Raw genomic sequence first — 27,117 nt, 5'->3', positions numbered from 1 at the left:
AGCTCCAGATATTGTTCTAACTACCCCAGGAATTAGCTAGTTTCTCTCTCCTTTTTATGATTTGTTCCCTTAGCTGTTGTGCCATGTCCCTGACTATTTCTGATAGGTTTACATAAAAGCAGCATTCTTCATTTCATTTAAGAAGAGACAGACGCCTCTCTTTTCAACTGTCAGAAGGTCTAGCCCTCTCCTATTCTGTAAAACCACCTCAACCAGGGAGTCTAGTTGGTCCTGTAATGAAGAGCACAGCAATAATACCGATTAAGGATAGAGGCCAGGGTTGACAATGAAAATCCATTGATATCTTGATAGCTGGATCCTCAAGCATCCACCGTGCATTGACCAGCCAGCTGCTGGAGTGTGACTGGAGCAGGGCTGAAGAATCCTCAGGCTTCTGCCTTGCATTTAGTCAGCTTCCAGAGTGACTAGAGCAGAGCTCAGCGTCCTTCGTGGGTGAGGGCTGTTGCCTTTGGAACTGGACCTTGAGGAGGTTTGCGGGGTCCCGAACTGCTTTCCAGGTGTCCTCATCACAGGAAGCTTCTGCCTTCTTGACTTTGGTGTGGTGGATCCAAGGGATGACACCTATAACTTTAACAGCAGTAAGGGTTGCCAGGACGACCGTGTGAGGGCCTGTCCAAACTGGCTGAAGTGGTTCCTTTTTTCAACCTTTAACCCATATCTCATCTCCTGGCTGATAGGGATGAACCCAATTGTCCAAGGGAATGGGTGTCCTTTCTAAGGTTTCTCAGGCAATATGGTGGAAGACTTTTCCAGGGCCTGGAGGTGTTGGGACATCTCCAGTTCAGCTATGGTGAACTGGATGGTTCACCATCCAGTTTATGGTCTCCCTTGAGCTTTTCTATTACTGGGGGTGGTCTCCTGTATAAGATCTCAAAGGGAGAACAATCTGAGGACCTCGGGATGCATTTACAGAGGGAGAGGAGAGTCCACAGAATGATAAGGCAGCTTGTTCTAGCATTGTCTGGGTGTTGGCCAGGGGATATTCTTGTATTACTACTTGGAGAAACAAACTTAAAGAGAAAGTTAAAGATATATGGCCCAAAGATTAACAGAAGTAGGAAAGCTGTTGTGGGGCTAGCCAGGAAAACCAGGTCCAGACATTAGTACTTCTTTAAGTATGAGAAGATGCAAGAATTTGGACTCATAAAAATCTTTACCTGAAAACATCTGACTAACTGGAGGCCTGTTTTCAGGGTTTTTCCCAGAGCACAGAGTGCCTTAATTTTTGTCTCCACCTTGAACTCCTTTTGAGGGGATGTTGAGGGTCAGAATCTTGAGTGGTCATGATTTTAATCTTTGTAGAGGCAGCTGCCAAGGGCCAACTTCCAGTCAGCAGGACCCCTTCATAGCCACATATTTGACCATGTTTTGGGGCTGTTTCTTGGTCCTTGTGTCCCACTCAATGTGTTGTCACTAAGCCAGGCCTTGTAAGTAGCAAAAGTCTCTGGACCATACCTATCTTACTAGTCTCTTGGTCCAGGAAAATATTTCCTCTTGCTGCTTCTTCCCATCTCTAGAGTTACATTATTACAATTATTGATCTCATATGGAACTTCATATCAGCATTTTATCACAGGCTCAGTCACACATTTGGTAATGTAAGAAATAATCTTCTGAAGCAAGCTACATAGAAAATAATATGGTTAGTAGTTATTAGTAATATCACAAGCAAGAAATTTAAGTCAAGAACTTTCAATGGGTATAGCCCAGTATACCCCAGTTCATCTGACTCAGTTAAATGATTATATACAAGTGTTCGCCTCCTGGTTGTACATCATGGAGCATCTGACCTTTATCCAAAGACTGGTTACTGATATAAGCTTTAGAAACAATCTTAGAGTGTCCTTTTTAATAACTCAGTTAAAACTTTTAGCAATATAAAGTAACAAGGAACTATCTCAGAACTGAGTCTTAGTAAGTACAGACTTTAATTAACAAAACTAGAACTTAATATTCAGTAAAACATAATTTTTCCTTTTTTTGGAGAACTCATCATGAAGGCATTAACACTGTAGCCAGGTAAGTCTTTAATCCATCAAAGAAAAATGAGGTCTGTCAGGGAGCTGGGAAAAGTCAAGCAGCCATCTTGGATTTCCCATAGCCCTGGCTGTTTGATTTTCAGCTATTGTTTATCCATTTTTAATTTCCTTATTAAGGAGAAGACTATTGCCATGTTTTAAGGACACCAGGATAGCAAAAGTCTAACTGTGAGAGGTTATTTTTGTTGTTGTTGAAGCAGAATGAGCTTTGTCTACCTGTACCTTAATCTTCAATAATGTTTATTTACTTTATAAAAGTAACAAAAAGATTTTAAAAACAAATATAAATCACTTAAAAGCAAAGAAATTCATAATCTGGTTTCAAAAGCTACATTCTAAGAATACTTTGTTCTCTAAATAGAGAGAAGACCAAATTACAGTCTGGTGCCAGCTTACTGTTAACAACAAAAGTTTTTTATCTGCTTAGTCTTAGAAAGCATTTTCTATAAGTCTTGAAGAACTAGCAGTATTTTTCTAAAGGCATGAGAGTAAAACCATAGAGGGCATGTTTAAAATCTGATTCTATTGCAATTGACAAAGAAACCTGGTCACACACTTTAATATAACTAGAATTATAATTGGCCACAGTTTATCAGGGCATATCAGATCTATATGAATTTTACACAATTTTAAGATATCTATGTTAGTAACATCAACCATACAGTATAATCTGTAAAGACTTATCACTCCTTCAACAGTACTTCCCATGTAATTTAACATGTCCAATGAACCCAGGTAGCTTAATAGCTCTCTGGGATGTCTCAGGGTCCCTCTGAAGCATCCCAAAGTTAGCTAGAAGTCAAGTTATTTAGGAAGTTTTGTCAATAAATATCAAAAGGGTTATAACACTCAGGTAGGATCATATAAGTAACTGTGAAATAATAGTTATTCACTTAGCCAAAGTTAACAAAAGATTTTTAAAGGTAAATATAGAATAGATCAATTAAGAGGTAAAGAAACTTAAATCTATTATTAAAAACAGTTCAACATCTGGAGAAACTATGTCCTTTTAACAGAGAGAAAGGCCAAATTCAAGTTTTGCACCAGCTTACTTTAAACTCATTTAGGTAAACAATTAAGTTTATTTTAAACTTAGTCCTATCTATGCACAAAAATTTTTAGGGTCCACTTTCCACAAACCATTTAATCACTTTCTATAACAGCCATCTGTAAGTCAGACCTACTTTCTTTTCCCTTTATAAAATATAATTTTATTTTTTATATCTTCTTTATTAAAAACATACATCTTACTTTCTTATTAGACTAGCAAACAGACATTAATACTAGATATTTAATATTGAATATTTCCCAGTTTACATGAATCTGAAATTTATTTAAGTTAATTTTTCTTGCATTTAGAATTGTTTGATTTGTAAGCGCTTACTTTTCTTTAGGCCAATTAAATTAGAATGCATTTACAGCTTCAACAATATTATCAGAAAAAAAAAAAAAAAAAGACATACATAAATCCAGACAGACAGACAGAGATCTTACAGTTTTCTGTTTGAGATTTTAAATATCTCTTTGACCCCTTTTTTTCTTTGCTTGAAGTTCCAATTTGCCCAAGGCTGAGGTCTCAGGCAAAGTGGGCTGTGTATTTCAATGACATGGAAAGCGTTAACTTCAAGCTTTTCCCTAGGCAGGCCTTTCAACAAGCTAGTTGTTTTTAATTGCATACACAAAAAGAAATGGCTTTGCGGTTAAAAAAAAAAAAAAAATTCTCTCACTCCGTTCAATCAGCAATCATGCACTCACAATCATTCAGAGGCTATCACAATGCCTCCCCTTTCCCGAGTCCCCAGTTCCCCCTATCTGATGCTCCCTTCTTGGGAGCCCAGGGTGATCAGTCTCCTCTTCTACCTGTTGGGGTGGGTCCTGACGGGGTAGCAGCCCCAGACCTTACCTCAACCTGCGGCTGTTCCTGGTTAGTTGGTCCCTCCCCCCAATGAGTCCGGTTGGCTGGGCCCTCAGGAGAGTCGGAACACTGGTCCAAAAGAGAACCCAAAATGCCATCAGGTGGCACGCCTTCTCATTCCTCTCAGGGTTCCTTCGCTCCAGCCCAGCTGAGCCACCAGTCCGGCGGCTCCAGAGGCCAGCGTGGTTGGAATCTTCTTGGGCCTCCAGAAATGTAGAAACCAGAAATCAAGCACCACACTCGGAGAGTTGGAGAACTCAGGTTTATTATGCCAGTCGGCCCAGAGGAGTAAACACTCCAAGCTCTGAGCCCTAAACAAAGGGGTTACAGAGTTTTTATACACAGACAAGCATGATTAAGCGGGTTTGTGGGTTTGCAGGTTTGCAGGGGCTACGGGGATTGCAAAGAGCAGGACAAGGGTGAGTGAAATAAACTCCTGTTCCTAACATTGTGAGTCCCTACTCTCTGAGGCCTGTATCTAGACTTTGCAAGGAGCAAGCTGGGTTACAGGGGCAGAAGGACCAGGAGGTTATGTAAATTTTAACTTTTCCTCTTCATAACTACAAATAACTTTCATAGTCCCCATGTACAAAGTATGCTTACACCCTCTCCTAGTTCTAAAATGTATCACATTATAACATCAGCTCAAAGTCCAAGTCTTTTCATCAAATCAAGGTACAAATGGGGCTTCTTGTGTAGATCCCTCAAGTATGATTTCTTGTAGTCTAAAGAACTTAGAATAAAGAGTCAGATTATCTGCCCATCACAAACTCAACAAATAATAATACAATAGGTATAGAATGACCAAAACAGAAAACTTTTATTGCAAAAGGGAAAAATGGGAGGCACGTAACAGCAACATAGCAGTAGTATACTCCAACGGGGGGCATTTTTCTAAATTTGCCCCTAAAGCCCAATATGATGAAATTGAAAATGACAATGCCAATGAAATTATTTTAAAAAATATTTTAGGGCCTTACAATTATTATTAAGATATACTCAATTAGACAAATACCTTATTCACAAAGCTCTTTGATACAGGTTTTTCTCTGAGTTGGGCTGAGGATCAGGGTACTTTGGAACAATATTGTTAAGATTTCTAGGAACATTTTTGTCTGGTTGAAAGGGTATATAAGTCATGTCCTTAAGATTCTTAGAGGTTTTCGTATCTAGCATAGAGGGTCTAGGAGACCTGACCTTAAGTCTTTTAGAATCTAATCTAGGCATCCTGTTTATTTTACTGAGATCCCAACAAAGGATCTTACAGCCACAACCTTGAGATCTCTAACCAAAGGCCACATTTTACTCCCAGCACCTCAGAATTTGATCTCTGCCCTGAGGCCATTTTTACTTTGATAACCTTCTACTTTGTACAGTATCTAGGACTTACATACAATTAAATTTTTGAGTCTGAACTGTCCTGGCTTCTTTAATTTTCCCCTAAACTCTTCTTGAAAGCTGAATAGTTTGGTTTTTAGCTCATCTCATTCCTTATGTATTTTATAATAGTCAACTAAAAGAAATTGCTTGGAACTTTCACAATTCTTCCTGGTAGTCTCCTCAGCAAGATACATGGGCTCAGGGTGAAGTCAGCATCATGGCTGTATGGCCCTCTTTGTCGCTCCCCTTCCAACTAAAACCAGTAAAACGTCCATAACTCAACAAAGTGGCCTCTGCCCAACACCCCACGATGCCAGATAATTCCACTCATCTGTGCATATAAACGTTTGGACTGGAACATATAGAAAAGGCAGAACCAGGAGAAGAGGAAGGGTGGGGCTTATAATTCCCAATCTCCAGGAACAGCAGCTGAGCCTACGGCCCCAGAAAACACAAGATCTTCAGGGGAGCCAGAACAGGACTCCAGCCTCTGAGCCTCAGCAGTCCCCATGGCCGCATGCAACCCAGTGGCAGAGACAGTGAGGCCTGGGACCCCATCCCGCTAGTTGTGGAGACACAACTCCAGGCAGCTTCCACCCACAGCAGCAATGCCAATGAACCCAACAACCCCAGACAATACGGGAACCTCCCAACCCTGGCTCCCCAGCCACCCCCACCCTTTTCCTGTGGTGGCCGGAGCCTGCAACCCAGGAGACCCTGGGTGCAGTGGAGGTGCCGGCCTTTCCAGTGCCCTAGGTGGCAATGCCAGGGACACTGGCTGGGCAAGGCGCCAACAACCCAGGAGGCACAAGCAGTGACAACAGGGGTACTGGTGACACCTTGACAGAGGTGCTCGAGGGCGGAAAGTGCCAATTCTCAAATGTAACCAGAGGTAGCTTGGGTAAGAGAAACCAAAAACTCATGCAGCAGAGCTACCACTAGGAACCAAAGATAAGACCATTCCTTTCTAACTTTTGAGTCCTCAGAATCAAGTTAAAAAATAAAAAGTTTTACCTACAGAAGAAAGTGAAAATTGCACCGTCCTGTATGCAGTAGTGCCACCTATAAGGAACCAAAAGAAAGACCTCTAATTTCTAACTTGTTGAATCTTCAGAATCAAGCTAAAAAATAAAATCTTACCTACACGAGAAAGTGAAAGTTGCGCAGTCAGGTCGACTCTTTAAAGTTGCGCAGTCATGTCTGAGTCTTAACGACCCCCATGGACTATACAGTCGATGGAATTCTCTAGGTCAGAATACTGAAATGGGTAGCCTTTTCCTTCTCCAGGAGATCTTCCCAACCCAGGGATCAAACCCAGGTCTCACGCTTTGCAGGAGGATTCTTTACCAGCTGAGCCACAAAGGAAGTCCAAGAATACTGGAGGGGGTAGCCTATCCCTTCTCCAGGGGATCTTCCCAACCCACGAATCAAACCCGGGGTCTCCTGCATTGCAGGCAGATTCTTTACCAACTGAGATATCAGGGAAGCCCACCTACAGAAGAAAGGTGTTTGCAACTACAAATGCACTAAAAGGAACAACTCATCAAATACCATGATGGACCACTGTAACATATTATCACAAAAGAAAATGACAGTTCTCCAGAAATCAAACTTAAAATATAATGTCCTCTAACAGGTAAAGAATTTAAAATAGCTGCCATTAAAAAAAAAAAAAAACAACTGCAGCCAAAGTCACATGCAGTGAAGAACTTTAGAAATATCCTTTTAATATATGAAAGAAAAATAAAGGTTTTCCACTATTGCATCCCTGCTACTATAATAGATCTCAGCCAATGTAATTAAATAATAAAATAAATAGGAAATAAAGGAAGAGGAAGGGAAGAGAAAAAAACCTTAAATAATGCAGAGTATATTATTATTGACATTATAAAAACTGCAAATTTATCTAAAATGAGTTGAAAACTTCTCACACAAAAACCTGCGCATGGATGTTTATAGCAGCTTTGTTTCTAACTGCTAAAATTTAGAAGTAAGCAAGATGTCCTTCAACAGGTGAATAGATACTGGTGCATCCATATACATGCATGCACGCACAGTCTCAGTTGTGTCGAACTCTTTGTGACCCCATGGACTGTAGACCAGCAGGCTCCTCTGTCCTTGGAATTTTCAAGTCAAGGATAGTGGAACAGGTTGCCATTTCCTCTTCCAGGGGATCTTCCCAACCCAGAAATTGAATCCACATCTCTTGCCTCTCTTGCATTGGCAGGCAGATTCTTTACTAACTGTGCTACCTGGGAAGCCATATCCATACAATGGACGGGTTAAAAAAAAAAGCACAGCTATCAAGCCCCTAAAAGACATGAAGGCATCTTAAAGGCATATTTATAAGTGAAAGAAGATTCCAAGTACATGGCATTCTGGAAAAGGCAAAACTGAAGACAATACAAAGATCAGAGGTTGTCAGGAGTCTGGGGAGGGAGTGATAAAGAGATCTAACTCAGGTGATTTTTAGGGCAGGAAAACTATTCTGTGTGACACTATAACTGTAGATACATGACATTATCCATTTGTCCAAACCCATAGAATGTACAACACAAAAAATGAAACACGATGTAAACTGTGGGCTAGAGAAGGAAATGGTAACCCACTATAGTATACTTGTCTGGGAAATTCTATGGACAAAGGAGCCTGGCAGGCTACAGTCCATAGGGTCACAAGAGTCAGACATGACTTCACGAATAAACCACCACCATCACATGGGCTTAATCAGTAATGATGTGCCAGTGTTGATTCATTGATTGTAACAAAGGTATTAGTCTGGTAGAGATGTTGGTAGTGAGGAGGCTGTGTGGGAAACGAGGAGGGGTTATGTAGGAACTATGTATTTTCTGCTCAATTCTTCTGTGAAATTAAAAGTGCTCTGAAAGTCTGTTAATTTAAAACAGCAACAATTAAATCTATGTAAATAAGAAACAAATTTAAAATGAATTTGAAGCTTAAGTAATGCTGCCTAATACAAAACCAACATATATAAATCAAATATTCAGCTACAGCAATAATGATTATATAGAAAAGTTAGTAGGATATGAAATACAACTAAAAATAGAAATGAATTCACTTTTTAAAAATGAACAAAACTTGCAAAAAAAACTTCTATCCAAAGATTTAAATTAAAACTGAATAAAAGTAGCAATGTATCACACTTAAATATGAGATAATTAAATACTGTAACAGGTCATTTATACAAAAAAAAAAACAAAACCAAAATGAATCCAATATACTTAAAAGAAAATTCCAGAATCAGTTCAAAGGGAATAATGAATGAGACCACACAGTTAATGAATAATGTTGCCACCTAGACCACTCTAGAGTCTGAGCAGGTCAGTTCACTTCAGTTCAGTTCAGTCACTCAGTCATGTCCGACTCTTTGCAACCCCATTGACTGCAGCATGCCAGGCCTCCCTGTCCATCACCAACTCCTGGAGTTTACTCAAACTCATGTCCATGAGTCAGTGATGCCATCCCACCATCTCATCCTCTGTCAGCCCCTTCTCCTCCTGTCTTCAATCTTTCCCACCATCAGGGTCTTTTCCAATGAGTCAGTTCTTCGCATCAGGTGACCAAAGTATTGCAGTTTCAGCTTCAGCATCAGTCCTTACAATGAATATTCAGGATTGATTTCCTTTAGGAGGGACTGATTGGATCTCCTTGCAGTCCAAGGGACTCTTAAGAGTCTTCTCCAACACCACAGTTCATAAGCATCAATTCTTCAGCACTCAGCTTTCTTTATAGTCCAACTCTCACATCCATATATGGCTACTGGAAAAACCATAGCTTTGACTAGACGGACCTTTGTTGGCAGAGTAATGTCTCTGCTTTTTAGTATGCTGTCTAGGTTGGTCATAACTTTTTTTCCAAGGAGCAAGTGTCTTTTAATTTCATGGTTGCAGTCACCATCTGCAGTGATTTTGGAGCCCCCCCCCAAAATTAAGTCTCTCACTGTTTCCATTGTTTTCCCCATCTATTTGCCATGAAGTGATGGGACCGGATGCCATGATCTTAGTTTTCTGAATGTTGAGCTTTAAGTCAACTTTTTCACTCTCCTCTTTCACTTTCATCAAGAGGCTCTTTAGCTCTTCTTCACTTTCTGCCATAAGGGTGGTATCATCTGCATATCTGAGGTTATTGATATTTCTGCTGGTAATCTTGATTCCAGATTGTGCTTCATCCAGCCCAGCATTTCTCATGATGTACTCTGCATATAAGTTAAATAAGCACGGTGACAATATACAGCCTTGACATACTCCTTTTCCTATTTGGATCCAGTCTGTTGCTCCATGTCCAGTTCTAACTGTTCCTTCCTGACCTGCATACAGATTTCTCAAGAGGCAGGTCAGGTAGTCTGGTATTCCCATCTCTTTCAGAAGTTTCCACAGTTTGTTATGGTCCACACAGTCAAAGGCTTTGGCATAGCCAATAAAGCAGAAATAGATGTTTTTCTGGAACTCTGGCTTTTCTGATGATCCAACAGATGTTGGCAATTTGATCTCTGGTTCCTCTGCCTTTTCTAAATCCAGCTTGACCATCTGGAAGTTCATGGTTCATGTACTGTTGAAGCCTGGCTTGGAGAATTTTGAGCCTTACCTTGCTAGCATGTGAGATGAGTACAATTGTGCAGTAGTTTGAGCATTCTTTGGCATTGCCTTTCTTTGGGATTGGAATGAAAACTGACCTTTTCCAGTCCTGTGTCCACTGCTGAGTGTTTCAAATTTGCTGGCGTATTGAGTGCAGCACTTTCACAACATCATCTTTTAGGATTTGAAATAGCTCAACTGGAATTCCATCACCACCACTACTTTGTTCATAGTTATGCTTCCTAAGGCCCACTTGACTTCACATTCCAGGATGTCTGGTTCTAGGTGAGTGATCATACCATCATGATTATCTGGGTCATGAAGATCTTTTTTGTATCGTTCTTCTGTGTATTCTTGCCACCTCTTCTTAGTATCTTCTGCTTCTGTTAGGTCCATACCATTTCTGTCCTTTATTGTGCCCATCTTTACATGAAATGTTTCCTTTGTACCTCTAATTTTCTTGAGGAACTCTCTAGTCCTTCCCATTCTATAGAATGGAAATACTGAATGATAAGCAGGTCAGGCTTATCAAAGGCATGGAGCCACAGCGAAAGTGGCTAATTTGGTTGGGTCACAGAACTTCAGCTGGGCCCATCAGGACCACAACCAATCCATTCACCATTAGGCCAGATAGACAGGCTATGTTCACCAACCCCAAGTACCATCTGGGAGTGGCAGAGTGGGTAACAATTACTAGTAGTGATTGTATCCTTTGACAACCACCCAGAAGAATCTAGCTATCCTGGGAGAGTCAAAGATAAAGAACTGGATTAAGGAACCAGTCATAGAAATAACTACCTCCTACAGGAAACCCTCTAGCATTTTTGGCATCACTTTAAAGATGTACGGGGAAAAAAGATGTGGAGATTGTCAAGGAAGGACAGAAATACAAATATATGAACACAGAACAATAATTTATGCAATTAAATTTACAATAATTCTGATTGATTTGTATTCTATTCATAGCATATCCTACAACAAGAAATTATTTATGTGATCAATATGTAATGAGTTTCAACAAAGCAAGAAAAATAAACTGCAGTAGAAAGATGGGTAAAGTACATGACCTTTATAACTGTAATTAGAAAACTTTGATAGATGTTAGATCACATACAGATACTCCTTGAATGAATCAGATAAAATAGTTTTACCTAAAGGATATAAGAAGCAGTGAAGATACACATTGGAGAGACCAGCCTCATTCTCCCAGAGAGAAATGTGAGCTCGGGGAGCACAAAATTAAACAAAATATTTTAGTGTTAATACCAACAGTGAATAATCAGATTTAGAAGAAACAAAAACAATACTACTTCTCCATATTCCTCTCTTTTTTATTTTCCATAGAACCGCAATAATAAATGAGTAAAATATTTAAAAGATATTTAAATACAGATATCTTTCTGTATTTATTAATGGGATATCACTGGCCCTCATTCTTTAACTGTCCTTGCTCAATTTCCTTCCATTTCATACAGAGTTTTTGAAAGAAAGTGCCCAAGATAAGAAAGTGCATCCATACCTCTGGTCCCAGGAAATGAAAGATAATTTAAGAAAACACAGTCATTGCAAATTGTCTCAAACTGTTTCTGGTTCTAAAACTAAGAAAGAAACACAGTAAGCAAAGAAAATAGGAACAACAACAAAAATGGAGCTCAAAATAGGAATTCCCTGAGGAGAATTCTCTTATGTTGCAAGGAAAGAAAGGTAACATGTTAATTTTTATAATAATCTTCACAAACCCAGGGGACACCCTCTCTCAGGGATGCTATGTTTAAAGATCCAAGGATCATAAAAATAGGCAGAATATCAGCAAGAAGAGGTTTCAGAAGATGAAGAGCTTATGCTGTAATCCCAATATAAACCATCACGTCACATGTTTCTCTGCTCTTTATTTTTCAAGTATTTTTATACCATTTACTTTTCAAGAGTGTCAACTTGATAAGCCTTCTTAGCTGTGAATTTGAATACTCAACCAGGTAGGAGAATGAACCAGGAGACAGGCTGGAGAGTTGTCCATATTCTCTGTCTTCTTGCCTGTACTAAATTTAGAAGCCAAGGATTTAGACCTGTTTCTTATCTTATAATGAACCTTGTGTTTGCAGATTATGAAGGCTCTTTACTGCCTACAATTTTATTGCAATATCTCTAGATATTCTCCAAAGTAAATATGTAATCTCTAAACATTCACAATGCAGTGAAATAAATCATTTAGTACAGGAATTCTCATTGCTATTTTTTTAATGTTAGGAAAAGGTTTTTCCTCTGAATGAATTTTTGGTAAGATTTTGTTTTGTGTAGAGAACCAAAAATAATATCTGGCATAAAAATTATAGCTTAGCAGGCATGACAGAGTTTAACAATTTACAAAATACACTTGGCTATTAAGGAAAATTGATAATTAATTTCCCTGATGCTGGGAAAGATTAAAGGTGGAAGGAGAAGGGGACGACAGAAGATGAGATGGTTGGATGGTATCACCGACTCAATGGACATGAGTTTGAATAAACTCCAGGAGTTGGTGATGGACAGGGAGGCCTGAGGTGCTGCAGTCCATGCAGTCACAAAGAGTTGGACATGACTGAGTGACTGAACTGAACTGATTAAGGAAAATTACTCTGAATTTCTTGAAGCCAGCCTTTCATAAACGTGTGATAAAAATTAGATAATTTCTCAAATTTTTCTCTAGTTATGGAGCCTAGAATCCCATAGGATTCCTAGAAATGTCCCCTAATTCACTTTTTTATTCTAGTCACTTAAAGTCTTTTGTCTTTCCTTTCAAGGATTTTCCAAACTTCAAATGATTTCTGTTTTATAGGGAGCACTTTAATGTTTGCATCTCTATTCAGATTCTTATAGCTCTTATGATTCTCTCATTGTCAATTTTTTTGAAATGAAAACCCTTCAGGTGGTTTCCTACTAAGTCAAGAGACAGCAGTGGGGGAGTGCTTAAAAGTTTACCCTCTGTTAGAGTGGACTTAGGATGACAAAAGGGAAGTTATATCAGAATTAGAAGCTCACAGCCAGATAAGATGGTAGGCTGGCAACATGCTCTGAATCTCTGGGTGAAGGAAAAAATAGTAATGATAAATCCAATGAAGAAAAAAGTCATTAGGAAACAGTCCATTACCAACATGTAAACTTAATATTTAAGAAGTTAATGGTCCAAATATTATACGACTTACGGTGCTGTAAATGTTTAAAACAATAACACTCTCCCCCACTCCAGTACTCTTGCCTGGAGAATCCCATGGACAGAGGAGCCTGGTAGGCTGCAGTCCCAGGGGTCGCTAAGAGTCGGACACGACTGAGCGACTTCACTTTCACTTTTCACTTTCACGCATTGGAGAAGGAAATGGCAACCCACTCCAGTGTTCTTGCCTGGAGAATCCCAGGGACGGGGAGCCTGGTGGGCTGATATCTACGGGGTCGCACAGAGTCGGACACGACTGAAGTGACTTAGCAGTAGCAGCAGCTCAAAATACGGTGTCTAGGTAGCAAAATCCTCAGCAGGAGGCCTTTGGTTCTGATGAAAGTGAAAGTGGCTCAGTCATGTCTGGCTGTTTAAATTCTCCTGGCCAGAATACTGGAGTGGGTAGCTGTACTCTTCTCCAGGGAATCTTCCCAACCCAGGATCAAACCCAGGACTCCCACATTGCAGGTGGATTCTTTACAGGCTGAGCCACCAGGGAAACCCAAGAATACCGGAATGGGTAGCCTATCCCTTCCCCAGGGAATCTTCCCAACCCAGGGATTGAACCCAGGTCTCCTGCATTGCAAGTGGATTCTTTACCAGCTGAGCCACCAGGGAAGCCTGTAAAAGATAGCATTTCATTATTGTTTTGTCTTTTAAGTGATGCTGAATCAAACCTCAGTCACTGAATTTTTCCTCCTGGGAGTGACAGACACCGAAGTACTACAGCCGGTTCTCTTCACAGTTTTCCTTACAATTTACTTTCTCAATTTGGCTGGAAATGGAGCCATCCTGATAGTTGTCATCTCTGATCCAAGACTTCATTCCCCTATGTATTTTTTCCTGGGAAATCTGTCATGTCTAGATATCTGCTATTCCACGGTGACTCTGCCAAAGATGCTGGAGAACTTCCTTTCTACACACAAAGCAATTTCTTTCTTGGGATGCATAAGCCAGCTTCATTTCTTCCACTTTCTGGGTAGTACAGAGGCCATGCTGGTGCCCGTGATGGCCTTTGACCGCTTTGTAGCTATCTGCAAACCACTTCATTACACTGTTATCATGAGTCATCAGGTCTGTACCCAGATGGCTGTCACTATCTGGATCATTGGTTTTTTCCATGCCCTGCTGCACTCAGTAATGACATCTCGCTTAAACTTCTGTGGTTCCAACCATATCCATCACTTCTTCTGTGATGTTAAGCCATTGCTCAAACTGGCCTGTGGGAACATTGAGCTCAACCAGTGGCTGCTCAATAATGTCACGGGGACTTTTGCCATGGGCTCATTCTTCCTAACACTTCTCTCCTATTTCTATATCATTACTTATCTTTTCTTTAAGACCCATTCTTGCAGCATGCTTCATAAAGCACTGTCCACGTGTGCCTCTCACTTCATGGTAGTTGTTCTTTTATTTGGTCCTGTTTTTTTCATTTACATTCGTCCTGCCTCAGGTAGCTCCATGGACCAGGAACGGATCATTGCTATTATGTACAGTGTGGTCACTCCTGTACTAAATCCACTGATCTATACTTTGAGGAACAAAGAAGTGAAGGAGGCCTTGAGGAGGATGATCAGAAGGAAGGTCTGACTTGAAGTCTATGAACTCCTCTGAAGCATAAACAGGCAATGAGATAGTTGAGATGTGAAATTATATTGCTTCTCAAATTGTTTATCAAATATATACATATATATAGCTAGATATAAATATATATATATGTGTGTGTGTGTACATGCTAAATCACTTCTGTTATGTCTGACTCTTTGTGACCCTTTGTACTGTAGCCCTCTAGGCTCCTCTGTCCATGGGATTTTTCAGGCAAGAATCCTGGAGTGGATTGCCATTTCCTCTTCCAGTGTTCTTCCAGACCCACAAACTGAATCCATGTCTCTTACATCTCTTGCATTGCCAGGAGGGTTCTTTACCACTGGCACTACCTGGGAAGCCCATCTATACATGTGTACCTGGAAAAGGCTTATCTAGTGTTCAACAATGCATTCTTAGGTAATAGAAATGAAATGTGAACAAATGAAACATCAGCCATGGAAGTTTAATGCTGAATTTGTTTTTGAGATACCAGTGATAAAACAGATCTGCTATATATCTCAGCAAACTCTTCTCTGGATTTAGTTACAGAAATTTGCCTCTACTGCCCATGTAGCGTGTAGTTTTTTAAGCCTGTCTAAATGACCCCCCAGGTTAGCACATTTTAATGTGAGAAGTAAAATTATTATGCTTTCAGATTTTGAGAATTTTAATTTAGGACATAATTACTCAGTTAGAAAATTAAATGTTAACTCACCATTTAACATACTATTTAAGGGGAATTTTTAAGAGGTACGTCATGATTTCTTGTTATCCAAGCAGGGAGGCCAAATAATAAATAAAATTATATTGTAATCATGAATGAACAGAAAATAACTAGCAATTTAACTTCAAATAATTTCAATATTTTTAGAACTCAATGGTCAAACTCTCAATTACTATGAATTGTTATTTAAAATGGAGGCAGGTTGAAAAAACATCTCAAGAATATCTTCTATCTTATTTGTGGGTTTTTTTTTCCTCAACTTCTGGTCATGGAAAATGTTGATTTATAGAATTTTTTCTACTGTTTTGTTTTGCTTTTATATTCTACCCTTATTTCAACAAACTATAAAGCAATGTGACCTGATGTAATATAAGAGAAATATTAAGAATAAATAAATTGTTATATTCTTTCACTTCTCCATTGTTAGTCTTATACTTAGTGGCTTTAACTGGTAATATTTTCATTATCACTGCAACTTCCATGGATGGCAGTCTCTATTTACCCAGATATTTCTTCCTGAAACATCTTTCCTTCTTGGACCGATGTTATATTTCTGTGACTACCAAGGTTCATTTGCAACTTGATTATGCATAGTAGCAATATTCCCCTCTGGGAATACATATTGCAGTGTTGTGCTTTCACTCTCTGTGGTTCTGCAGAGATGGCCATGCTCACAGTGATGCCTTATGATCTCTATGGGCCATCTGTCTGCCTTCCTCTGCACTCTGAAATCGTCATGAATGTCAACATCTGTACTCATGAAATCTTAGCCATTTGGATCAGTGGGGTCATCTTTGAAGTTATGTGTACATCTGCTACTTTCTCCATCACTTCTATGGTGCCAATAGATTCACAAACTCTTCTGTGATATCTCCCAGCTCCCTAAAACTCACTTGTTCCAATGAGTATGTCAGTGAGCTTGGGGTTACTGGCTTCCTGTCCTTGATGGCATTTCTTTGCTTCATTTCCATTTGATTCACACACACACACACATATCCTCTACTGTGTTGAAGATCCCATCTACTGAGGGTAGAGCAAAGGCCTTTTCCACCTGCCCCCTCCACCAGCTATCATCATATTGTTTGTCTCTACTGGTATCTTTTGAGTTTCTAAAGCCACATAGTGACTCTCCAACTGCATTAGACTTTACTTGAAAGTGATAGTGAAAGTCACTCAGTCGTGTCTGTCAGTCGTGTCTGACTCTTTGTGACCCCATGGACCTGTGCAGTCATTGGAATCCTCTAGGCCAGAATACTGGAGTGGGTAGCCTTTCCCTTCTCCAGGGGATCGTCCCATTCCAGGGATTAAACCCAGGTCTCCCACATTGCAGGCGAATTCTTTACCAGCTGAGCCACAAGAGAAAGCCGAGAATATTGGAGCGAGTAGCCTATCCATTCTCCAACAGCTCTTCCTGACTCAGGAATTGAACCATTCTCCTGCATTGCAGGCAAATTCTTTACCAACTGAGCTATGAAGGAAGCCTACTATTTTTATATTGTTTTTTATATTTTGCCTCCAACACTTAATCTGATGATCTAAAACTTGAGAAACAAAGCCATGAAGGCAGCTGTAATAAAGTTTTCAAGAAAAGAAAAGCCTACCTCTTTTGCTGAGTCACATCTATTCATTCCTCCCTGAGAAACAAATCAAAATATATTGGAAAAATACAACAGAGTCAATCAAGAACTTAAAGCTCAAGCATAACTCATTATAAGGAAAATCACACCAATGGACTGTCTCTGAGCAATAAAAATATCGACATAGAGTTATCTAAAAACTATTCTTGTAAATACAGTAGATTTAAATCTCACTGTACAATGCCAAGTATGGTGAAAATATAAATATTTTTAACAGTGAAGACTCCAACTTAATTATCCTTTCTGACTCATTTCTTCTTTTTTATCTCTTTTGGTTTTCCTGTTTCATTTTTTATTTTCACTTTGACTCATACTTTATCTCAGGTTATTATTGTCTCCTGTGCTTTCTTTGCTTGGTAGCTACCTGTCTTTTCTTTCACTTTTAATTTCTCCAGGTCCCTTTGCTTTAATCAAGACTCTTATTAGACAATGTATAGACAGACTTTGGTTTTGTTTCAGTTCAAGGGTCTCTTCTCATTAATAAGGTAATTCCTTCAAAATTTCTGTACCACATTTTGTCTAATTTTTATTTCATTGTTTACTGTGCTTCTAATCTCTTATTTTCTTATTGTTGTCTTTGTCATATGTCATTCATCTTTGTCATATGTTCTTTTTCTTTGAGGACAGTGATTGTAAGGTCATCTGTACAATGCTCTCTGGCTCATTTCTATCAAAGAAAAGAACAACTCATTTTTTTTTCTGAGTTACAATAAAGTTTGGAATATTATATAGTATGTAAGCACATAAGGGAACCACCTGGCCCTCAATGTTTTCTGTCTGTTTAAGGGTCCAACTAATGCTCTATTAATCTTACAGGGCTTCAGTTGGTAACACACATGGTCACCAGGGAAAAGTCTGATTATGTCATTTGTGTTGCATCCTTGTCTTTCATGTGAGTGGAAAGTTGAAAAAAACAATAAATGACTCATAAAATGCTTATAGGAATAAATACAGACACAATTAAACTAATATGTTTTTTAAAGGCACATTTGACAAATAAGCAAAAAAATCATGTCAGTATAATATACATTGACCAAAATGTAAAAGAATGGATGATATGAGCAGCAGATAAAATGCAAGAAAAGGCAGAAGAAGCTAGCTGACAGATCCAAGAATTTCTCGGAGAATGGGAAAAAAAAAAATTTTAAAAGAAAATATGAAAAAGAGCTTAGGTATCATAAAAGATAGGGGAAAAAAACTCAATATCAGTCTAATAATGCTTCCAGAAAGATCTACTTTCCATGCAATTGAGGGAATGTGTAACAGGCAGTATTCAGAGAAATAACTTTAAAGGCTTTTTTCCCAGAATTCATAGAAATGTAGATCTTCAGGTGTGAGAAGCACAGCAAAAATTGGCCAGTATAAGTAAAATGAATATAAATGTAGTTATATCATTCTGAACCTATTAAATAATGAAAACAGAAATTTTAAAAATCTTAAAGCAGAAAAACTGTTTTAAAAATTCAATTTTATATCCTAGGAGCTTTATTATTTTACATTTTCTATTTAGTTCCATAATCAATTGGAAAACAATTTTTGTGATATCATAAGGAGGATGTCATTGTTCATTTTACTCATTGATATCTAATTAACTACAATAATTAATTGGGAACAAACTTTTCCCCCCAAAGAATTTCAGCTGGTGCCTTTGTAATAAGTTTAGTAATTGTATATGTATGACAGTCTCTCACCTGCTCAATTGATTTATGTATTTATGCTTATTCTATTAAACTCTATTAATTATTGCAGCTATACAATTTTTTATATTAAGTATCTAAGTTTTCTAACTCTGTTCCTTCAGATCTTATGGTCTACTCCAAGTCTTTTGCTTATCCATATGTTTTAGAAACAAGTTTTTAATTAAAAAAAAAAAACCTATTAAGATGTTGACTGAAGTACATTGAATCCATAGATCAAACTGAACAATATTCTTTAAAAGTTTGCATCTTCTAATTTATATAAACAGGGTAATTTATGAACAGGGTACTTTTCTGTACTTTAAGTTTTAAAAAATTCTGTCAGAAATGATGTATAATTTTGAATGTAGTAGTTTCAGACATCTTTTATTTGATTTATCTCTATGTACTTGATGATATTTTAAGTTGTAATTTTAAAAATTTAATTGTCTAATTTTTGTGATCAGTATATAGAAATCCAGTAGATTTTCATATATTAATCTTATATTCCATGATCTTCCATGTGTACATATGCTTTCTAATAAATCTTTATAGGTTATTTTACATTTCTATTATACACTGTTATCTGTGAATAAAGAGCTTTATTTCTTAATATCCAAAATTGAAAACTTTCATTTATTTTCCTTGCTATTGGTCTGGCTAGGGTCAGATTAGGATCAAATTGTGGTTCAGCTAGTCCTAACAATGTAATCATGAGCAAATGGCTTATTTTTTCTGAAACTTTTGTTTTCTCTGCAGCACATGGATGTGATACCTACCTTGAGAAACAATTGAAATAATGTTTGTGATGTGTTGCACAGATCTTTGCAAAGATCTACTATTTTGTCCCATAAATAGTAGATTCTAGTGGAAAAAATATAGTCAAGTTCTGAATAATATTGTTACGGTGATTAAGTCACTTTAATGCTAAAAGATAAAAGTATTTCAAATTACTATAGAAGAGTGATGTCACCAAGATGGCAACATAGATTGTTCCCAACTTTACTCCCTCTTGCAAAAAGAACAACTAACAAGTATTCATGGATAAGACATCACTGAGAGAATTATGGACCACAGAGTTGAGGCCAAAGCAGCACAGAGACCAAGATAAACTGCATTAGAAGGGTAAGAGAAACGGCTGCCTGCTGACTGCATTGACCCTCCCATAGGTCAATGGAGATTCACGCTGAGAGCCTAGGTTTGAGCAATGTTGAGAAAGAAGAACAAAGCTGGACATATTACTCTCCCTGATTTCAAACAATATTACAAACCTATAGTAGTCAAAGCAATATCATAGTGGCATAAAAAAGGATTCATAGATCAATGAAACCAAGGAGAGTGTCCAGAAATAAGGGATTAAGTTCTAGACAATTAGATGTGGAAAATTTTCTCCGGGAAAATAGCATGATTACCAAAACTAATGCTGCTCCAGCAGTTGACCTTGAGGATAAAAATCAATGCTAAGTACTAACACATATATATGGAATTTAGAAAGATGGTAACAATAACCCTATATGCAAAACAGAAAAAGAGACACAGAAATACAGAACAGACTTTTGAACTCTGTGGGAGAAGATGAGGGTGGGATGTTTCAAAAGAACAGCATGTATATTATCTACGGTGAGACAGATCACCAGCCCAGGTAGAATGCATGAGACAAGTGCTCTGGCCTGGTGCACTGGGAAGACCCAGAGGAATTGGGTGGAGAGGGAGGTGGGAGGGGGGATCGGGATGGGGAATACGTGTAAATCTATGGCTGATTCATATCAATGTATGACAAAACCCACTGAAATGTTGTGAAGTAATTAGCCTCCAACTAATAAAAAAAATAAATAAATTTATAAAAAAAAAAAAATCAATGCTAAGGACAGAGAGAGCTTTAGTCTACAATGACCCACCGCATCCTCACCAGACTACCTACTTGAACTTCACTGAGAGAAAAATGAACTTCTACTTGCTTATAACTCCATATTGATAGTCTTTAATGGCTGAATGTGATTCCTTTATGAATTCAAGAAATGATATACCACAAGCCTTGTTATTAAAATGGTAAATATCAGACTAGAAACAAGGAAAAGTTAAGAGGTTGGGACAAAAGTTCTTATTTAGATAGAATTAAATTTGATATGCTTGTCAGATATCCAAGAGTAGTTGACATATGGACAGCCTGAATATTTCAATCTCTCACTATATTTATACAAAAGACAGAAAAAGGATTGCTCAAAATGTGTGTGTATATATACATAAATAAACATTAAGGGCTATGAAATGTTATGGTCACATTCTCACCTCTTCAAAATAATCGGACTTAAGGAAGCAGAGCAGTAACCAGAGAGAAATGGTGAGTTTTAGGTACTCTTTCTGATTTTACTTCCAAGTTATTCTTAATAGCAGAACTCTGTTAATTATTGATTTTATTCCTCAATACCATTGATAGCCAACTTTTTCTATGGAAAATTCCTTAAGATTTGCCATTAATGAGTAACTCTGGGGACAGTCTCCAAGGACAAGAAAGATTACTAATGCTAACCAACACTTTCCAATCCCAAGAAACACGAATACCATTAATACTCAGCTCCTGAGCTACATCTTTGCTAGCTATGAACATCATCTCATCGATGTAGGCAAAGGATTCTGGGATCTCTGGACTATCCCACTTGCTTAATAAGAGCACTGGATAGAATACATATATCAAAGGATAGAATAGATAGATCAACTCATGGGGTGAAGATTATGAATGCCAGTAGGTAAGTGTGGAAGGTAGCATTTTGCAAATAGAGTAACAGGCTCAGACTTCAGAGTGGAACACAGTGGATGGAAGTTCTGTGCTTGAGGGCTACATCTGTATCTGTTTCTAAATCTGTATGTAAATCAATTGAGCTGTAAGAAATGTCTTAGACCATAAAACTTCTAACACCTTCATAAGGACATATCTAATAGGAAGTAAAATATATGTGTTTAGAGTTTAGAAAAGAAGATGGATTGGAAGATATAATTTAAAAATTATCTGGTTATGCCAGAAATAGACTCACAGAGAACAAACTTGTGGTTGCTGGAGGAGAGGGATAGTTAGGGAGTTTGGGATGGACATGTACACACTGCTACATTTAAAATGGATAATTAACAAGGACCTACAGTATAACACATAGTACTCTGCTCAATGTTATATGGCAGCCTAGATGGGAGGTGAGTTTGGGGGAGAATGGATATATGCATATGTATGACCCTCTTCGGTCGGGCCATTGCTCTTAACCTTCCATTGAAATCACTCTCATCGATGTCAAAGTTCAATTTTCAGTCCTTAAGTTACTTGATCTCTCGACAAGACTTTTCACAGCTGACTCCTCTTACTTCAAATATTCTTTTTGCTGACTTTCAGGACATCCTCACAGTCTCCTAGGTATGCAGTGATCTCACTGATGGTTCCTTAGTCTCCTTGTCTGGCTCCTCCTCTTTCTTATTATTCATTTTTGGACCTCTTCTTTTATTTCTAGTTTCAGACTTCAAATATCTATAAACAGATAGCTTTTTAACTTTTAATTTTGTTTTAGGGTATAGCCAATTAACAATGCTGTGATAGTTTCAGGTGAAGAGTTTCACTGAAGAAGCTTTTTAAAAAGCATGGAAAGTAAAATAACACATTTGGAGAGTAATGGACAATGCATGATGGAGACAAGTAGCTTTTTGAAGGATCTGTCATAAAGAGTGGAGAAGTGGAGGAGTAGCTGAAGAAGGCTTAGGGGAATCAGTAGGATATTAGGGTGTTGTCCATCTGAGGTTGAGAGTTTAGACAGTTGCTGCTGCTGCTGCTAAGTCGCTTCAGTCGTGTCCGACTCTGTGCAACCCCGTAGACGGCAGCCCATCAGGCTCCACCGTCCCTGGAATTTTCCAGGCAACAGTACTGGAGTGGGGTGCCATCGCCTTCTCCTTTAGACAGTTAGGACCTCACAATTTTATATAGTTAGGACCTCGTATATTTTCAATGCTGAAATATGATTCTGATAATCTGTTTTCAACCACTCCTGATCTATCTGAGATCCAACACGAATGATTATTTTTCAGGTGAATTATCAAGAGGTAGATATAATAGCAGAAAGGTTATTCAAGCAAAAGTATCAGGAAGATTCAACCTGGGAAAGGATGTAAAAATGTGAGAGATTTGGTCAGAGAGAACATGCACTCAACTTCTTGACTGTTGGTGTAAAGAAATTTAAAAAAAAAAAATGATTCTACTTTCAGTGTATTTATAATATCATTGATACAAGAAAACCTATATGTCATAAACATTAGAAAACATCTTAAGGTAATATTCAATTAAGGACTAGATTATCCTGTGTATAGATCAGTGTGTGAAAGCATAAGTGAGAATATTCATAAGAGTTATGACATGATCAGCTCAAGGAGAAAGGAGACTAAATAGTGATAAAAAGTAGAAAATCATGTTTATTGGTAAGTGGGTGCAAAGATAGAAGCTCTTGATAACCAGGCACAGATAGGTATAGGTGATGCATTTTGTGTGCATGCTCATTCGCTCAGTCTTGTCCTCCTCTTTGTGACCCCATGGACTGTAGCCTTCCAGGCTCCTCTGTCCATGGAATTTTCCAGGCAAGAATACCAGAGTGGGTTGCCATTTCCTTCTCCAGGGGACCTTTCCAACCCAGGGATGGAACCAGCATCTCCTATGTCTCTTGCATTGGCAGGTGGGTTATTTACCATTAGTACCACCTGGGAAGTGATGCATTAGAAAATAAGATATTAGAGATATTTGAGCAAGGGAAAGTTATGCCAAAACCAGAAAGCTGTACATCTTCTGGAATCAATAAAGCCGGTAAAGCTGCTGATGAAGTAACTGGGAGCAGGTTGTTGAAAGTACAAAGACGGTAACGGAAAAAGTTGAGAAAAAGACAAAAATGAAGATCATTTTGTAGTTTAAAAAAAAGTGTTATAGTACTAATATGGATTTTAGGGATGAAATAAAAAGATGAATCAGTGATTCCAGTCTTACTAGGAAAATACTTGGAGGAAAAAACTTTTATTCATAAAATGTTAAAATAGAAGGAAGAACATTTCAGCACTTGGGGAGGAAAACATATGACCCTCTCCAGTCCTCACTATCAATTAATTAATTTATTATTCATCTTGTGACAAATACTGCTTCATGGATGCCAACCCTGGGGACTCAAGGGAGAAGAAAACCAGATACAGTATTTGCCTTAATGCACTTTATGGCCCCGAGAAGGAGTCCAACAAAACTAAATACCTTAAATTTTAACAAAATTTTAACAAAATAAATATGAACAACATTGCCCATATTACACCTATAGCAATTCTATGAAGGTGCTATGTGTGGTAGCATATGAAAAGTAGGTTTGACTTAATCAAATAGACAAGGGAAAACTTTCCTAAGAAACTCACTAATTGATCTGAGACTGTGAAAGGATGAACAGGAGCTGACTTAGAATGAAGCAAAGGAACATAGTGCCCAGGAAGAAATGCAAGGCAGCCAGAGTGACTAGGGAACAGAGAATGAGGGGACTGTAGTGGTAGATGAAGCTGCTGAGACATGACGAAATCAAGACAGATTGAGCTTTGTTAGATAGAGTGGGGATTTTTGTTCCTTCACAAGCCCAATGGTTCTCTGGACACCCCTTTTTAAGCAAGTAACAGATGTGATCAGAGTTTGTTGCTTGAAAAGACCACTCTGGTGGCAGTGTGGAGAATATATTGAATGAGGCAAGAGTGGGACTATTAAAGCAGTTCAGAGGTTAGCAGGACTCTAGTCATTAACAATAGCTTAAACTAGACTAGTGACTGTGTAGATGGGTAAGAGTGTTCACCAAGTTCCTATGATGTGCCAAGCACTAAGCTAAGTACTGAGATGCAGTCTTTGCCTTAGTAGGCTCATGTTCTTGTAATAAAAACTGATTCATAAACAAGTACTTATGCCATCTGATAATACGAAGACTAAGACAACTTTTTCACTCTTAAACAACTGCAGGAAGCTCCTGGTGTTCCCTTCATTCCCTCATCTTTGTGCTTCCTCACTTAGATCATCCTTCAGAAAGTCCAAATCCTGTCCCTCCCATTGCTGATTGAGTTTCTTTTCTTCATTCCTCATATTTGTGGTATAAGGAAACCAACTGATAAGAGAACCTTCGAGGTTAGCTACAATACACTTCAGTAGCTAACAGTGAGTGAAATCTCTTTTTAAGGTGATTCTTTTCTTGTAGCCCATCAAGACCTGAAATGAACTGCACCAAGAACCCTGCTTTTGTCCTCTCAGGGCTCTCCAGTGACCCAGACAAACCGCAGCTCCTCTTTGGTCTCCTCCTGGCCCTCTACTTGCTGAGTATCTCAGGAAATGTGCTACTGCTTCTGGCTATCGGAGCTGACCTCCACCTCCACACCCCCATGTACTTCTTCCTCAGCCAGCTCTCCCTGGTCGACCTCTGCTTCACTACCACCACCGCCCGCAAGATGCTGGAGACTTCGTGGACCAGCAACGGATCGATCTCCTTCTCTGACACTCTGGCCCAGTTATATTTCTTTGCAGTTTTTGCTAATATGGACAACCTGCTTTTGACTGCCATGGCTATCGACCGCTATGCTGCCATCTGCCATCCTCTGCACTACCCACTCCTGATGACTCCTTGCAGATGTGGGCTTCTGGTGGGTGGGTCATGGGGAGTGGCCCACTCTGACTCTTTGATCCAAACCTTGATGCTAACCCGACTGTCACTCTATACTAATCTCGAAATTCCCCACTTTTTCTGTGATTTTGGACCACTCTTTAGACTTTCCTGCTCTGATACCCACCTCAATGAGGACCTGATGATGGTTCTGACAGGACTGCTAGGAATCAGCCCTCTCCTCTGCATCATAAGCTCTTATGCCCATATTTTCCTTGCTGTAGCTGGGGTCCCATCAGCACAGGGCAAAAAGAAAGCCCAGGCCACATGCAGCTCCCACCTCTCCATGGTCATCCTCTTCTACAGCTCGGTCTTTGCCACCTACCTGAAGTCCCTGTCAGCTTCTCATGCCTCTGGGGAGCTGGGTGCTGCTGTCATGTACACCCTGGTAACTCCCACTCTCAATCCTTTCATTTATAGTTTAAGAAATAAGGATGTGAAGAGATCCCTGAAAAGGATTCTGGGCATAGAGAGTTCATGGCCTTAGGAATAATTCCCAGAAACAAGTATTGGGAAAAAAATGCACAATTCACCACCACACTGACAAAGTGAGTCAGTTAACACCAAGGCTGTCACATGTCACACAGCATGATATGGTATATTGAAAAGAACACTAAATAGAAATTTGGAGACCTTGCTTCTAGGTTCCACTCTGGGTGCAAGCTTGTATATGTATTCCAGCTATAGGTGTATATATATTATATATTAATCTGTTATTATCTCAAAACATTATACCAGTAATATGTCAAAGGGAATATAATATATATTACATTATAACATATAATTAAGTATATTATATAGATATAATATTCTTAAGATTTGATTGGATGAGCTACTCTTTATATTGCCTTATAAAAATTATACTATTGAAACGTGATCATCTATTCCCATCTTTACCAACATTTTGATCACTATTGCCATTTCTATCACCAGTTTAATAATGAAGATCATCACCATCAGTTTTATTGTAGTCAACATCATCTTTCTGTCATCAGAGTCACCTTACAGATTACCATCTTCAGTTCTCTCTGCATCAGTAACACCAGTATAATCATCATGAGTAAGAGAAGAGAAACTGGTCCTATGCACCTTTTCCCCTTTTAATGCTTCATTTTTTCAGGATGTTCTATTAATTTGTTTAAACGACAATCCCAAGCTACCAATCTGTCCCTCCCCCTCACTTTTCCTCTCTGATAACCATAAATTCATTCTCTCTAAGTCTGTGAGTTTCTTTCTGTTTCATAAATAATTTCATTTATATCTTTTTTTAGACTGTATGAGATATTATATGATATTGGTCTTTTGTTGACTTACTTTACTCAGTATGACAATCCCCAGATCCATCCATTTTGCTGCAAATGGCATTATTTCATTCTTGGCAGGATAATATTCCACTGAATATATGTTCCACATCACCTTTATCTATTCATCAGTCAATGGACAGATGGGATTGATATGTACACACTGCTATATTTAAAGAAGATAACCAACCATGACCTACAGTAAAAAGATAAAAATAAAGCAAAAAGTTATAATGAATAAGTGAATTGCATTCAGCTTTAAATATTTTTAAAATATCCATATACTTAGACATGGCAATCAAACCATGAAGAATACATTAAAGTAAATTCTGGAAATAAACAATGCTTGTATAGTGAAAGAAT

General features: G+C 38.5%; 2 protein-coding genes across 2 annotated transcripts; both read left to right on the top strand.

Annotated features, from left to right (window-relative positions):
- Nucleotides 1-13,803: 13,803 nt before the first annotated feature.
- On the top strand, nt 13,804-14,730 carry LOC122697794 (olfactory receptor 12D2-like). The gene has a single exon (XM_043908790.1). It carries the CDS (start codon nt 13,804-13,806, stop codon nt 14,728-14,730), a length of 927 nt encoding a protein of 308 aa, XP_043764725.1.
- A 10,280-nt stretch (nt 14,731-25,010) lies between these two features.
- LOC122696807 (olfactory receptor 1361-like) lies at nt 25,011-25,940 on the top strand. The gene has a single exon (XM_043906937.1). It carries the CDS (start codon nt 25,011-25,013, stop codon nt 25,938-25,940), a length of 930 nt encoding a protein of 309 aa, XP_043762872.1.
- The last annotated feature ends 1,177 nt before the right edge of the window (nt 25,941-27,117 follow it).

The sequence above is a fragment of the Cervus elaphus genome, chromosome 7 (assembly GCF_910594005.1).
Source record: "Cervus elaphus chromosome 7, mCerEla1.1, whole genome shotgun sequence".
Lineage (NCBI taxonomy): Eukaryota > Metazoa > Chordata > Mammalia > Artiodactyla > Cervidae > Cervus > Cervus elaphus.
This window is presented reverse-complemented; position numbering and strand designations above follow the sequence as displayed.

Bases quoted from the DNA above. Each gene is read 5' to 3' on its own strand.
- LOC122697794 (XM_043908790.1), top strand. From the start codon at position 13,804: ATGCTGAATCAAACCTCAGTCACTGAATTTTTCCTCCTGGGAGTGACA.
- LOC122696807 (XM_043906937.1), top strand. From the start codon at position 25,011: ATGAACTGCACCAAGAACCCTGCTTTTGTCCTCTCAGGGCTCTCCAGT.